Below are 15,324 nucleotides of genomic sequence, written 5' to 3'. Positions count from 1 at the left end.
TATCATTTTGATACACTACCCTTTTGTAAGGTTAGGGCCTCCCACCACTGCACTCTGTCCCAATATTTTAAATTGGGTGCCCATAGAACCTATAGTCAGGTGGACACCAACTCCATCTAGTGCACCTTCATTGCGTTTTTCCCATGATGAGTGTGCTATGCTCTTCTGAAGGGTAAGGGCATTTTGCGTTGGTCTTTCCCCATTTTTCACTCAGTGCCCTCTGAAGTCTTTTTCTTATGAGTCAAAAGAAAAGAGTGCCAGCTCAGTAGAGCGAGTTCATCCCATACTGTAAGCACCCTGACTATGAGTCTCAGTAGAGCGAGTTCGTCCCATACTGTAAGCATCCTGAATATGAGTCTCAGTAGAGCGAGTTCATCCCATACTGTAAGCACCCTGAATATGAGTCTCAGTAGAGCGAGTTCGTCCCATACTGTAAGCACCCTGACTATGAGTCTCAGTAGAGCGAGTTCGTCTCATACTGTAAGCATCCTGAATATGAGTCTCCCCAGAGCTGACGTGCTCACCAAGCCACCACGCACCCCGTTCCTCCCATGTCTCTCCACCCTCAGCTCTGCTCATGCTCTGCATGTGATTCCCACTGGCACAGGCAGCTTCTCTTCACACTAGGAACCGCAGTCACGTCTCATATTCCTAAAGTCAACCGTGCAGTAGCAGTGCAAAGCCCCCTCGGCCTTGCTCAGCCATTCCCAAACTTGTCTTCTCACGGGAGTCATCGGGTGTCCTCTGAAAGTGCGGAAGTATGACATCCCATCTCTTTGGGCGGGTGTGGGCTACAGGCCTGAGCAGTGTGAAGCTCTTCTGTTGATTCCAACTGTTAAACAAGCATGGGCTGAGACTCAGCCTGACCAGCTGGCTTAGCTGAGCTGGGAACCATCTTCTTCCTTCAGAATAGCTAACCAGATAAAAGGGAACACTCAACAGAACGGAGCTCTGCTCACAGGGACAAAGAAGGGAAGAGCTTTGTGGGCAGGCAGCAGTCGTGGTGGTATAGTGAGTAGTCTTGGGTCTTAGAGAGGAACTTGCTTTGAATGATGCTCTCTGTCCTGTCTGTGTGACCTTGGGTATAGGCTTAAAGTAGTATTTTTTTCTTCATCTGTAAAGTGAGGATAACCGTAGTAAATTCCCAGCTTGACAATTTAATGGAAAGGGGATTTAAGTGTTTATACCGACCCTTCGCTAGCTAGCACGGAGCAGGAAGCCCAAAGGGAAAGCGGACAGTGCAGTGGGGAGGGGGGAATCTAGGAACAGGAGGAAGCTAACAGGCCTGGCTGCTCAGTTAGCCTCCTCAGGGTGCTGCCTTAGAGGAGCACAGACCAGGGCATAGCTCCTCCTCCTGCCTCCAGGACCGCACTTGACAGCACCCTGGGAACTTTCAGAGCCCTAGTGCCTCCCCATGGCCAATGTAGTGAATGGGGCTTTTTGAGAGTGGGCTCCAGACAGCAGTGGTTACTAAGACTCCGAAGCACCTTGTGGTAAAACGCAGTAGTCCACAGTCGGGACAGAATGACGGATGTGTTTCTTCTGCAGTTGTCTTGCTGCTCCAGTGACTAACTGAAGTCATGTATGTACCTCCAACAAAAGCACAGTTAGGTAGTACCCTTGCCTGGTTTATGCCGGATGAGCTCCTTACCCACTCTGTGCACAAAATTGAACTTTCTGGCTACCTACTTGTTTTACAGATGACTCATGGACCTCAGGAAGGAATTAATCAGAAAGGGACTAGGTGGGGAGATACTTTTATATAACAATTAGATTCTATTCACTGTGCTTATTTTTAGTTTCCTATATGGGGATTGTGCAGTTCATTCTCCTGGTTTATAAGTAGTGTGTTTTCCATTGGCTGCAATGCAGAAGCAATTACGGCTATGCTGTGTAGAAACCTGCTTTAAATATTCTCAAAGCTCTCAAAGACTTCCCTATGAGTTGTAATTTTTAGGTGCTTTGTTTACTAGTTCAAGGGTGCGTTTTGTCATATGTTGAAAGACCACACTGACTATAAAAAATAAGATGGTGAGTAAAAACCCAGAGAAGCTGTAAACATCTGTGAGAGCTTGCTCGGCAGGGTTGCTTGGTAGAGGGAGCCTCGGTACACATTGATTGTGTGCAGCTGGTGGTGTGTGTGATCCCACAAATGGGCCATTAAAGGGAGCTGTTAGATATATGGCCAGCTGTCTTGCAAGCTGTAGACCTGCCCTGTTAGATGTGTGTAATAGAAACTAGAGGGACCACATTCGCAAACCCTTCTCTAAATTGCAGCTCTGATTCTGTGCAAATTTGATATTATATGGAACCCAGTAGTAATCTTTTGGCCACACAGTCGCACTAAAGAAACTAGAGTTTGAGTCTGCCTCATTGAGGGCACTGGTCAGGGATAACCTAAAGTCAATGGTCAGGATTACTGTATATCATGGAGGACTTGTGGTATGCAGTGCCACGGAAGATGAGCATACTTGCCTTGTTTCAGATACCCAGAACATCCCTGCATCAGGATTGGCAGATAGGTCTTACTATGGTCAAGGCTGGAAGGAGACAAAGTGGTTTCATATGGTCTATACTTGGTAGGCTCCATATTTCAACATGGAAATGCAAGGCCAGATTTTAGAAATCAGATGCCTACCTGGCTGAGATTTCATGTCTGACAAGCTTAACAGCAAATCATGGAGTCATCTCTAAGCAGCTAGTATGGCTTGATATTTACAAGGTCCATCTTCCTGATTCCCAAAATAGTTCCCCTTGAAAGAGGAAGACATGACCTTAGATGAATGAGGGTTGTAACATTTCAAGTATTAGAATAATTTAAAATAGTATTTTCTGAGGACAGCTTATGTTGGAGAGGATATAGTCAGGGGAACATTCCTCTACTGATGTGGGAGTGCAAACTTGTACAACCACTTTGGAAATCAGTATGGCAGTTTCTCAGAAAATTGGGAATCAACCTACCTCAAGACTCAGCAATACCACCCTTGGGCATATCCCCAAAGGATGCTCAACCATACCACAAGGAAACTTGCTCAACAATGTTCACAGCAGCATTATTTATAATGGCCAGAACATGACAACAACCTAGATGTCCCTCAACTGAAAATAGATAAAGAAAATGTGGTACACTTACACAATGGAGTAAAAAAAAAAAATGACATCATGAAATTTGTAGGCAAATTGATAGAACTAGATAAATTCCTGAGTGAAGTAACCCAGACTCAGCAAGACAAACACAGTATGTACTCACTCATGAGTAGATATTAGATATAAAGCAAGTGATAACCAAACTATAATTCATACCTACAGAGAATCTAGGTGGCAAGGAGGACACATGGATCACCCTGGGACTGGGAATTAGATGAGATCTCATGGGTAAACTTGGGGTGAGGGGTGGTAAAGGGGAGGGAGTGGGGGATGAGAATATGAAGGAACAGGGTGATCTAGGTAGGGAAATATGGAGAGGGAGAGCAATTGAAAGATATCTTGGTAGAGAGAGCCACGATGAAGTCTGGGAAAAAATCTGGTGCTAGGGAAATTTCCAAGAATCCACAAGGATGACCCCAGCTAAGACTTAGCAATAGTGGAGAGGGTGCCTGAACTGGCCTTTTCCTATAATCAGATTAGTGAATACCCTAACTATCATCATAAAGTCTTCATCCAATAATTGATGGGATCAGATGCAGCAATCCACAACCAAGCACCAGGATGAGCTCTAGGAATCCAGTAGAAGAGGGAGGAGGAATATATGAGTAAGGGAGGTGAAGACCATGATGGAGCAATCTACAGATACAGCTGAAACAAGCTTATGGAAACTCATGAACTCTAGACCAACAGCTGTGGAGCCTTCATGGGACCAAACTAGACCCTCCATATGTGGGAGACAGTTGTGAAGCTTGGAGTATCTGAGAGACCCCTAGCAGTATGAACAGTATCTTATCCCTGGTGCACGAGCTAGCTTGTTGGAGTCCATGTCCTATGCTGGGATGCCTGCCATGCTCAGCCTTAAGAAAGGGGGGAGGGGCTTGGTCCTGCCCCAACTTAATGTGCCAGACTTTGTTGACTCCCCATGGGACCCCTTACCTATTGGAAGGAGTGGGTAGGGGTGTACTGGAGGAAGGGGCAGGAGGAGGGGTGGGAAGAAGAACTATGTTTGGAATATAAAATGAAATTAAATAAGTTTAAGAAAAACAAAAATCTTTTAACTTGTATATGGAAATGTCAGTCTTACAGAAAGAAAGAATCAGGTAATGAATTCTTCCTCCCCATGTGTCCTTGGCCACATCAGATAAGTAGTTTTGCCTTATTTAACCTCCAAACCATATGAAATTTACGGCTTTCAGTTTATTGTAGTATAGGCATCGTTTGCTTTACCATTAGTCATAAAATTGAATCGTAGGCATACTATCAGCAAATTGAGTTTTATTCTAAGCCTGTGCAATTCAAAGTGTGGCTCAGATCAGTGGTGGCTCACTATGATAGGTGAAGACGCACTGACACACTTGCCACACATTTTGGGCTTCTGGTGATGTTCAGACAAAACTTCTCCAGATATTGAATTTTTATTATCTTTTCTAAATGACTGCTCTACAGCGGTCTAACAACAGACCGCAAAACAACTGCCATCTTCCAGTATGCATAGCGCAAAAAGCATAACATAGAACTGCTGTGCTTTGCCCTCCCCCAGGGACTTGAGCTTGTGTCTGGAGATTTGGTGAGCAAGGGTGTGCTCCTGGCATCTAGAGGAAACTGAAGTGAGTCTCTTCTCTCAGGAATTACCTGGCCCTAAATTTCAGTAGTTTCCAGATTAAGGAAGCTTGACCTAAACTAATGTGTGAGGTGCAGGCTTCTCTGTATGTGATCTACAGAAGGATTGGTAGTTGAGTCTTGCCATGGCCCAAAGGGGAAAAGTAGATCTAGTTACATGCTGCCTATACACTGTAGGCTTCACATTCCACCCCGAACATTAATACAAAGTTTGTATTAATCTCATCTCATTTACAGATGGATTAGAAGGTAAAATTTGTTCCAGATCCTTTAGAAGTGTCACACAGCACTTCAGTTTGCACAGTCCCACTTTAATTGGCTCTGTGCTTTCTCTACAAGGTTAATCAACACCAAGGCTGCAAAAAGGGGGGGAGGTGATGGGAAGTTTTCTGGGTACATAGAAATTTTGTGTTTAAGAAATCTGCATAAAGCCCATGCTCCAGGAATTTTAAGTCTGTCTTTGTGCATATGTGTGCATGCCTAAGCACTTGTGTTTCAGCACATGTTGAGGTCATTGTGGGAATGTTGTCAGACTAAATGGCAAGGCCATCTCACTGGCCTACATAATTGCAGGGAAATTTTCGTGTCACTTTAAAAAAATTTTTTTTGTTTATTTGACTCTTTGTTGCTTTTTATTTGTTTGTTTTATTTTATGTTGAAAACAGCCTCATGCTGTCCAGGCTGGCCACCAACTTTCCTTGTAGCTGAGAATGACATTGAACCTGATCCGCCTGCTTCCACCTCCCATATGCTGGGATTACAGCTGTGCACCACTGTACTCAGACAATTTTTAAGATGCTCTTTTAAGTTTAGAAATAAGAACTGGGACTGTGAGATGACTCCGTGTAGAAAGCATGTGATGTGCAATACAGGGACCAGAGTTTGGGTCCCCTGCAGCCACATAATAATTCAAGCAGTCCCAGCAACCAGTTTATAATCTTAGCACTTGGGAGGAGGAAACTGGGCGAGATGACTTGCCTGAACCTATGAAGTCCAGATCAACAGGGCACCCTTCCTGAGTAAACAGTGGAGAGCAGTCACATCACACACTAGCATCAAGTTCTGGCCTCCACACATATGTACACACATGCACCAACACCGATGTAAAAATACATACATGCAAATACATGATTGTAGACAAAAAAACGTAATAAGACAGGTCATCTAGGAAAATTCATCATTTTCCTAAGACAGAGAAAGCTTTAATAAATATGAAATACTATAATAAAAAATGAAGTTAATTTGAGACTAAAAGTGACTTTCATGTCCTAACATGCCTCTGTGTGTGTGTGTGAAGAGAGAGAGAAAGAGAGGGAGAGAGAGAGAGAGAGAGAGGCCTTAATGGGTTTCTTTCTCAAGGGAAAGGAGTTCCCCCATAAGATTTGTCAAAAACAACTATTTCTCCAGAGCCTCCCTTAATGATATTGAGAGGTTTTTGAACATTTTTTATGAGTTAAGTTGCTGCTCCTTAGAAGGACATCAGTGACTCACAACTGGCGTTGTCTGTAAACAAGGTGCAATGCACAGAGCTCCATGAAGCCACCTTCTGATGAGCTCTACCAGATGTTGATTTATTAGAGTAGACTAATTAGATGGTTGATTAATTCTGCCACCCACAGATTACAGAGGTTAAGTGATAAATAATAGATTGCCTCCAGTTAGCATTGGTTCCCAGGTCGCTATGACAAAGGACAGGCTATTTCTCAATTAGACTGGGTAATCCTTCAGAAGCAGCATAAATCAAGAACCTAATCATCGTGTCTGGTTAAATCCAGCTAATGAGTCAGAATGCATGATTTATTCTGCATATTCCTCAATGAGAACATTAAAACTAATTCCCATCATACTCTGTAGCATCAAAATCTCTTCTCATAGTCAAGATGCCTGCGGTGGCCAACAGAAAAAAGGCAGGGAAACTGTTCTGAGACTGATGTTGCCAGTGAGTTCTTATCTAAGGGTGGCAGGATGTTCTCAAACGTAGCTATTTCTGTTGTAGTAACAAAGGTCTGAAATAATCAACTTCAAAGGAAAGAAGGTTTATTTTGGTTCACAGTATTAGAGCTTTTAGTTACCTGACCCCGATGCTTCTGAGTTTGTCACTGCACAATGCTACTTACATCATGGTGGCTAGGAAAAGGAAAGAGTCATCCAATTCCCTCCCACCTGCTACCACTGCCTCTAAGTAGTACCACCAGTGGGACTAAGCCTTTAACTCATGGGCCCTTACGGTGGACTAACCCAAGTCATTCATTGCAAGTGGTTTCAGAACATGCTTACATATTCTAGCCACACACACACCTGCAAATATATCCTGGGGAAGGCCAGAGATAGTCACCCTTATGTCTATTAACAGGATAGAAATCAGAGCATCTGGTGGCTTCCTAAGCTTTCACTGTAATACGGTTGACAGTCTCTGCATGACAGTCTTAACCCCCATGGTCCTCCGTGAGCCTATGGGGAAGTGATTAGAGAGTAAAATTCCAATTCCCTTGTACCCTTGGCCATCCATATGTGTGGATTCTTGTTGCACAGCAATTGAGTGACTACCTATACTTTGCAGTGCCCCAGGGACAGTGAAGGCGTCACAGTTCTCAGAGAAGGGTAGGAAAAGGAACACAAGTCCCCTAGCACCAAGCTTTGTTCCCATAGCATCCAGCCTGGTCTCATGTCTCCCAGTGCTTGACCAGTGAGGGTTGATGTGTTTGCAGTGAAGCTGGTTAGGAATGGGAAGTTAGTAGGAAGTGGGTCTGGGTTCTCTTTCAGGGAGAGAATGCCTGTGTCTCGCCATCCTGATTTGTCTGGATGTCTATAAGGACTTGTTTCTGCCCGTCACTTAAGAGACTTGCTGGATCGGGGATGGTCCCGTATGCTCTCTCCTGCTGTCCTTGATCTTATATAGATTGGAATCCTCTAAAGGAGAGTGGACTGGGATATGGGGCTACTTTTCTCCATTTTCAGATGCATATTTAAGAGCCTACAATAGAAAAACAAGGAAAGTGTCACTTAGAAATACTCATTCAGATTTAATAAAAATAACTCTAGACCTTGAAAAAAAAAGTGTTTGGTAACCAAGATTAAAAATACATCAATCAAAGGTGAATTCTTGCTTTTTAATTTCATCTTCAAACTTACATAGAAATTTTGTTTCTGAAATATTCAATCCAGTGATTTATAGTAATTGCATCATTTAGCTGAGGGGGTCTTGGCTTTCTTAAGTGACAATACCCAAAATGCCATAGTAAAATTTTATGGGGGCTCTAAGCTAAAAGAAATAATTAAAATTGGATCACAGCACCCACGGTATGCGTGGAGGACAGACACTCTCCTACCCTTGTCCCTCACTCTCAGCTCGGAGGTTACAGTGTCCAGACATTATCGATGTTGCCTGTGTGGTTTGAAACAGCTCAGCCCTCCGCTGGGCATTTGCTGCAGCTCCTGCTCATCTTGAGGACAGCTTCTTCCATCTCAGCACTGGCCTTCACTGACATTCTTGGTGCTCTCTCTTCTTTACCTGCAGGAGAAGCCATACCAGTGCTCGGAGTGCAGCAAGGCCTTCAGCCAGAAGCGGGGCCTCGATGAGCACAAGAGGACACACACCGGAGAAAAGCCTTTTCAGTGTGACGTGAGTCGGCAGCCTTTCTTTCCTTGCCTGGTTCTCTGCAGTCACAGGCGGGCTGCCTGTGTCCGCCTTTGTTTTCTGCCTTACGCTGCTTGTAACTTGGGGTTGCATTTTCAGTGCCGTCATATTTTATTCATTATGGTTTACTAGCAGCAAAGAAAACTGTGATTTTCTTCAGGATGTCTTCCAATGTTTGATTCCATGGAATAAATTGGGGATAGTTTGAGACAATGTAGGTAGGTGTCTTCCCAAGTCCCTGAGAAGTTAGTGGCAGTTGAACCAATAGAGTAAATGTGATCAAAAAATATTGTGTGTGCACCTGGAACTCTTTTTAAAAGCCAGAATGTAAAAAATATATTTAGCTACTCATAGATGTTAAATACAAACTGAATTTTTCGAATATGTATGTAAATCCCTTTAGGTTTAAAAAAAAATGCTACCTGGGATATTTTTCTACTTAGAATATTTGAGTTGAACTGATATAATTTGATATAGCTGTTTATATTATTTTTGAAAGGGAAAAGTACTACTGTTCTTAGTAAATTTAATATGAACATTGATGGGGGGAAATGATTTTTTTCCACCATTGGTTATGTCAGCTGATCAACCCAAGAGTTAGAGAAGGTACCAGGGTGCTTTTTGTTCACACACACACACACACACACACACACACACACACACACACACACATATCAGTGGAATTTTGTGTAAGAAGAAACATTAAAGTTGTAATGTGTGCAATAGCTCAGTACAAATTTGCTGTAGAGGCCGCGCCTACTGAAGAGCATGGTGCCATAGGTATGTTGCAACAGGGAACATATGGTGCAAGCTGTGTGAGAGAAACTGACAAACACAAGACATTTTCCAAGCCCTGTGAAACTTTGCTGGAGGCTCGAGCAGAAATCCCTTCATCTCTAGCACATTGTAAGAAAACCCACCTGTGGCAAGAGAAATACAAAAAAGGAAAGTCATGGAAGTAGCTCAATAATTTCAGTTACTTTATTCATTTAGAGAGACAGAAGCTATTTAAGTGCCTTGATTGTGCAGCTACACAAGTAACTGTTGCAGGTCTGGGACAATCTCAGTGACAAATGGACACTTTGCTGCCATCATACTCACCCCACCTCTGACATGTGCTGAATAATATTGTTGAATATATCTCTGGGTGAATTGATCTATGGTGTGACATGTTTAGCTATAATCTACAAATCAGTTTTTATTTTCCTGTCTGCATCTCTCTCATTCACTCCTAAGGCTCAGAACTCCAATTAGCATCCAGGTTTTTAAGTGCCTCTTAAACTTCCCAGATGTGCTGGCTGCTCAGTGGAACAGAGACTGTCACTTCTCCAAAGTCAAGTCTTCCTGACTTTCTTCTTAACTGCTCCTCTGTCTCTTTCTCTATCCTGAGCTGGAGAACTCCCAGATCTCCATTACTTCAAAATTTCTTTTCCGGATAATGACTGGAGCCCTTACCCTTTCTCATCACTTCAGAACTCAGTGGGTTCCCCTGGGCACCTTCGATATATTTTTAAATCTTTTTGAAAGTTATAGGACGTATTTACTTACTTCGTGTGTCTGTATGAATGTGTAGGCACCTGTGTACCACTGTGTGGGTGTAGAGGTCATAGGGCAACCTGTGGTACTCCATTCTCTCCATCACCATGTGGGTCCTGTACTGGCCAATCTTGGTTTCATCTTGATTACATCTGGGATTAACGGAAATCCAGGCACCCTGTGAGGGTTATTTCCCCTTCCTTACACCATTTGAAGTGGGAAGACTCATCCTAAATCTCTGCCACCTCTTCAGGTGACCACACACATAAAAGGACTCGAGGGGAGGAAGCATTTGCTTTTTGCCTGCTTGTCCTCACTCTTGCTGGAAAGTTCGTCTGTTCTCCTGCTGAGGCATTCCTGTACCTGTACGAGAACCTACTTCATCCAGATTCCAGTGTAGATTGAAAACTAGCAGCTCTCTAGGACATCCTTGGGACTCCAGCACCAAATTGGAACTGCTACAGTTTAACCTTTCTATAGGAGACAAACACACACACACACACACACACACACACACATACACACACACAGAGAGAGAGAGAGAGAGAGAGAGAGAGAGAGAGAGTGTTTATATAACATATATATATGTATATATACATATATATATGTTATACATTTGTTCATTTCTGTTTCTTTAGAGAACCCTTACTATTACAGTCCTGGCGGTGAAGTTCAGACCATAAAGCTTTGAAGCAGGTGCTGCTGAGCCATCTTCCTAGCTGGGAAGTGTTTGCTTACCATAAGTCAGCCATTTCAAAGTGTGGAGTTTGCTAGCATTTAGTACATTATCCTTGTTGAGTACTCTTTAGTTATCCAGAATCAAAGCATTTTTCTTTGCACCAAAATAAAACACCAACCTCATTAAAGCTATTTCTCCAACTCCCCCACACCTCAACAATCACTAAGCAGCTTTATGATTTTTATTTTAGATTTCCCTTTCCTGGATATTTAGTATAAATGAATTTACACAACTGTATATTTGAGACTGACTTCTGTTTTTAGGATGGTTTCACAGGGAAGCATGAACCTGCAGGCCATTCCTTTCTATGGCTGGTGAGGTGACAGCCTGTTGTGTTTATCTATCAAATGTGCTTAGCCATCTGTCCCCTGCCAGGCACATGGTATTTTTGCTTTTGCTGTTATTACTTATTGGCTGTGGCAGGCATGAGTGTACATGGATTTGTTTGAATACCTGTTTTCATTTCTTTGGGGGTGAAATTTCTTGGTTGTGTAATAATTCAGTGTTTATTCTTTTCTATTGAAAATGCTTCCCCTACAGCATATTGTGATCAAAGTTTCTTTCCCTCATCTCCACTCAGTCCATCCCTACCCATCCAATTCCATGCCCCCCTCTCTTTCCTCTTTGTCCTTCCCTCCTTTCCTCTCAAAATTTTCAAAAAACAAAAAATTAGAAACCATAATATCCAAGCAAACATTGTATCATTTCAGCTCTTATATTAGCTCTTGGATCTATTTTGAATTGATTTTTTATGTGGAATCTATTGGGAATTGATTCTGTCTTTCACCTTCATATACAGTGTGAACTGTGAGGGATTTTATTTGTATTTTACTTTTTAAATGATATTTTGTGATTTTTTTTTCCCAGTCATCTCCCCATCCCACCATGTCTAACCTATTCCCTTAAAATTACTCCACCCAAAGAAAACAAAACACAGGGAACAACAAAAGCATCTGCACCGTGTCACACAGCCTACCCTGACCGTGTCACACACACAGCCTACCCTGACCATGTCACACAGCCTACCCTGTCGCCCAAACAGCTTTACTGGCAGATGTTCACTGTAGTGAGTCACTGGTGTGGTCTGAGGCCTCCGGCTCCTGCTGCACGCCCAATACTGTGTTCTCACTGGGACTCCTCTAGGAAACCCCATTGTTGCCCTGTATCATGGAGGTAGTGCATCTTTGGTTTAGGTGGACTGGCCCTTTAGACACTCCAGCAATTCATGGATGGGGTAGAGGTTGGAGTGGGCCAACTCAAATTCCTGGATCTGGGCCTGGGTGGTAGCTGAGTTGGTCAGCTAGCCCACTGTCCTGCTCCTGCCCACCACCATCACCACCACCATCACCACCACCATCACCACCACCACCACCACCAGGGGCGGCTCCTCTGCTTTACCCAGGTGCTTGTACCTTTGAGGCAAGCTCGCCCTCACCCCGTGCCACCAGGGCCAATCTCCAGCGCTGCTCCATGGCCCTTGGACCTGGTTTCCAGCACCCATATTACCATAGCAAGGGCTATGTACAGCCCAGGCAAGGTACGGGGCCCCCTCTCTGGAGTGCTGTAGCCAGCAATGGGTGGGTCCAGCTCACCAGCTCTCATGACTTTGGGGAAGCTCTCCCACAGTGCCCAGGTGAGGGGCAGTACCAGCTCACTCATGCCCTTGGGGCCAGTGAGCAAGCTGGCCCCTCTGTGGTAGCTTCTGCCCCCCACAACAAGTGGCAGGCATCTTCTGCCCTGCTGGCCTTAAATGTGAGTTTTTAACAACCACCCTTGGTTACACTGACAAAGTATTTTTGAAGCGGATGTTTGTTTTCAAACCAACAAACAACCCTGAACTTTGTCCATTGTCCTTCCATACGACTACGTGACTACCTTTGCCCTTTTTTGTTGTTGCTATTCTACTAATGTGACATGTTCCTCTGTTTGTTTTCTTACCTGAACCATTATTACAATCTTGAAATAAACCCTACTTGGCCATGGCTTACAACCTATTTAATAGAGAGTTAGTTTAAATGTGGTTGTGTCATGTGTTCGTTGGTGGGGATGGACTTTTGCATTTAGACCCATTAATGTTGTTCTCTCCTCCCCAGGGTCTGCCCCTGTGCCCCTCTGCCCATCATCTCTGCTTATACCTCTTCCCCTGACCTTTCTGACATACTCACCGACATCTCTCTCTCTATGATCACCACTGTGCCTTCATACCTGCTGTTTCCTCTGCTTAGTCTCCTTTCTCTTTAGGTATCTTTTTGTTTTGTTCTAATTTTTTTATTTGTTGGTTAGTTGTTTTCTTGTTGTTTTAAGATAAGATTATACTCTGTAACCCATTTTGTTACAGTACTAGCTGTGTAGATCAGGCTGGCCTTAAACTTGCAGCAATCCAGCTGACGCGAACAAGGGGGAGTTCATGGACCCCAGAATGATAGCGGGAAAACCAGCATAGGGCCAAATCAGGCCCCCTGAACGTGGGTGTCAGTTAGGAGGCCTGGACAGTCTATGGGGCCTCTGGTAGTGGATCAGTATTTATCCCTAGTGTATGAATGGATTTTGGGAGCCCACTCCCCTTAGAGGGTTACTCCCTCAGCCTTGACACATGGGAGGAAGGCCTGGGCCAGCTGGAGGCCTAATGGCCCTGATGAGTAACTCACCTGAAGTGGGACCTAGGATGACAAGTGCTGCATAAAAAGCTATATTCTAGCACAACACAAGAGAAAGGCTAAAGAGAAGAAGATGGCAGAGTTTGGGCAAGGACAGCCTTCCTTGGAAAGAAAGTGTGCCTCTGGAGTGCTCTTGTTTTCCACCAAGTACCTGGAGCTCCTGCATGAATCAGAATGCATCACCATCATGGCTCCTGCTCCCAGCCGCATTCAAGTCTGATACCTTTTTGAGTTTCTTGTTGCTGTGACAGTAAATCCTCCCTCCTTAAAGAAGAGAGCACATGGTTCTCATTTGCTCTTGTCCGGCCACAGACCTCATTCAGAATGCCAGTTTTCTTTAGTATTTCCTTACTCAGTATTTACTGTGCTTTTTGTTTCTACATTGAAGTAGATGTTATTTCAAACAAATGCACTTTTAAAGAATATACATGTATATATGTATATGAATAATATATATAAATGAAAATCTTGAGTAACTTCTAACTTGGAATTTCACTTGACGTCCACCTGTAACTAAAGTTATTGTGCCTTGCTTACATGTTGCTACTATGATACTTTCCATTACCAGGTTGTTTGATGGGGATGTTAAGCAAGACTGCCATGTAGTGGAGTTTATATGAAGTAAACTGCTTATGTGCCTTAGTTTAAGAACATATATGCAACAAGAAAGCAAGAAACAGAATACTGGTAATAAATTTCAGTTATGATTCTTACAGCATTGCTAACCAGTCACACAACAAGTGCTTATAGTGCTTAAAACATTGTTAACCAGTCACACCACAAGTGGCTATAACTCTTAAAGCCTTAGTAGCCAGTCACACCTCAAGTGGGACTAAATTGAAAACATCATAGTAAAAAATGTCTTGTGTATTTATGCCCTGTGGAGAGATGTCATCTGGGCTGTAAATCACAGCAGCATGAATGGAGCTGTTATGAATTGTAAATACACTCTGTTACTCTAAGGCAGTTCCCTAGGAAGCTGTTTCTCTGACATGGTCCAGAGCTAAGAGAGGAGAGTATCCTTGGCGGGTGGCGCAAGCTATGCAATTAAATGCAAGTGATTCTTGAGGACTGCAATTAACTTCTTTGTCTGGGTGTGAAATTCCATTAATTCTGAAAGCTGAGTTTGTCCTTAGGCCCACTAGCATATACTTGATAGAAGGAATTTTCATAATGTAGATAGATTGTATATATGACACACTGGATTGTCATCACAAATATGCAGTATCTGGTTCTTTTCTAGGTTTGTGACTTGGCTTTTAGCCTGAAGAAAATGCTCATCCGACACAAGATGACTCACAATCCCAACCGCCCGATGGCAGAGTGCAATTTTTGTCATAAGAAGTTTACAAGAAATGACTACCTCAAAGTGCATATGGACAATGTCCACGGTGTAGCGGACAGCTGATGGTAGCTGTCAAGGACCCAACCATCAGTGTCCATGGTATAGTGGACAGCTGATGGTAGCTGTCAAGGACCCAAAGCATGTGGAAGGGCTTCTAATATGAATCCCAGATTCTTCTCACCTGATCAGCTTAACAGAAATAACCACAAGCAATGCATTGATCTCACAGTACTCATTTGACTATCTTTGGAATTTATAGATGGACATGCAAACAAAAATATTACTTTTACCAAAAAGAAATGCAAATGAAAAATAATACTTTGTAGCTTACAAAATGCTTTAGGTTATGTTTGTGTTCTGGCTGATTAAAAATTAAACAAAAAGTATGGCTCTCTGCTTCCATTTATGGAGTGTGTTAACATATTCCCCCTGTAGGCATTTTTGTTGTTATTCACGTGTGTGGGGAGGTGAGGGATGCTCACATGCAGATACTGGATATTGCAGCTGGCTCTTACTAATTTAGACAGAAAACAAGACATCCAAGTATTTCTGTGCAGATACCAATTAAACCATGTGTTTTCAAAGTCTCAAGCATGAAAGCATTTGATAAACAGACAAGGAGTTTGTTCTATTTAACAGCTCC

The 15,324-nt window shown here is 43.2% G+C and overlaps 1 protein-coding gene across 1 annotated transcript in view; it reads left to right on the top strand.

The window, feature by feature from the left end:
- Positions 1–15,060, top strand: part of Prdm5 (PR/SET domain 5) — a 135,783-nt gene extending 120,723 nt beyond the window's left edge. Inside the window, exons 14-15 of the mRNA XM_051202995.1 lie at positions 8,285–8,389; positions 14,580–15,060. Coding sequence (XP_051058952.1) covers positions 8,285–8,389; positions 14,580–14,744 — 270 coding nt within the window. The 3' untranslated portion in view covers positions 14,745–15,060. The remainder of the gene's footprint in view (positions 1–8,284; positions 8,390–14,579) is intronic.
- Positions 15,061–15,324: the final 264 nt, after the last annotated feature.

This window comes from Phodopus roborovskii, unplaced genomic scaffold, assembly GCF_943737965.1.
Source record: "Phodopus roborovskii unplaced genomic scaffold, PHOROB, whole genome shotgun sequence".
NCBI classification, from domain to species: Eukaryota; Metazoa; Chordata; class Mammalia; order Rodentia; family Cricetidae; genus Phodopus; species Phodopus roborovskii.
Note: the sequence above shows the minus strand (reverse complement) of the source record. Positions and strands in the feature narration are given on the sequence as shown.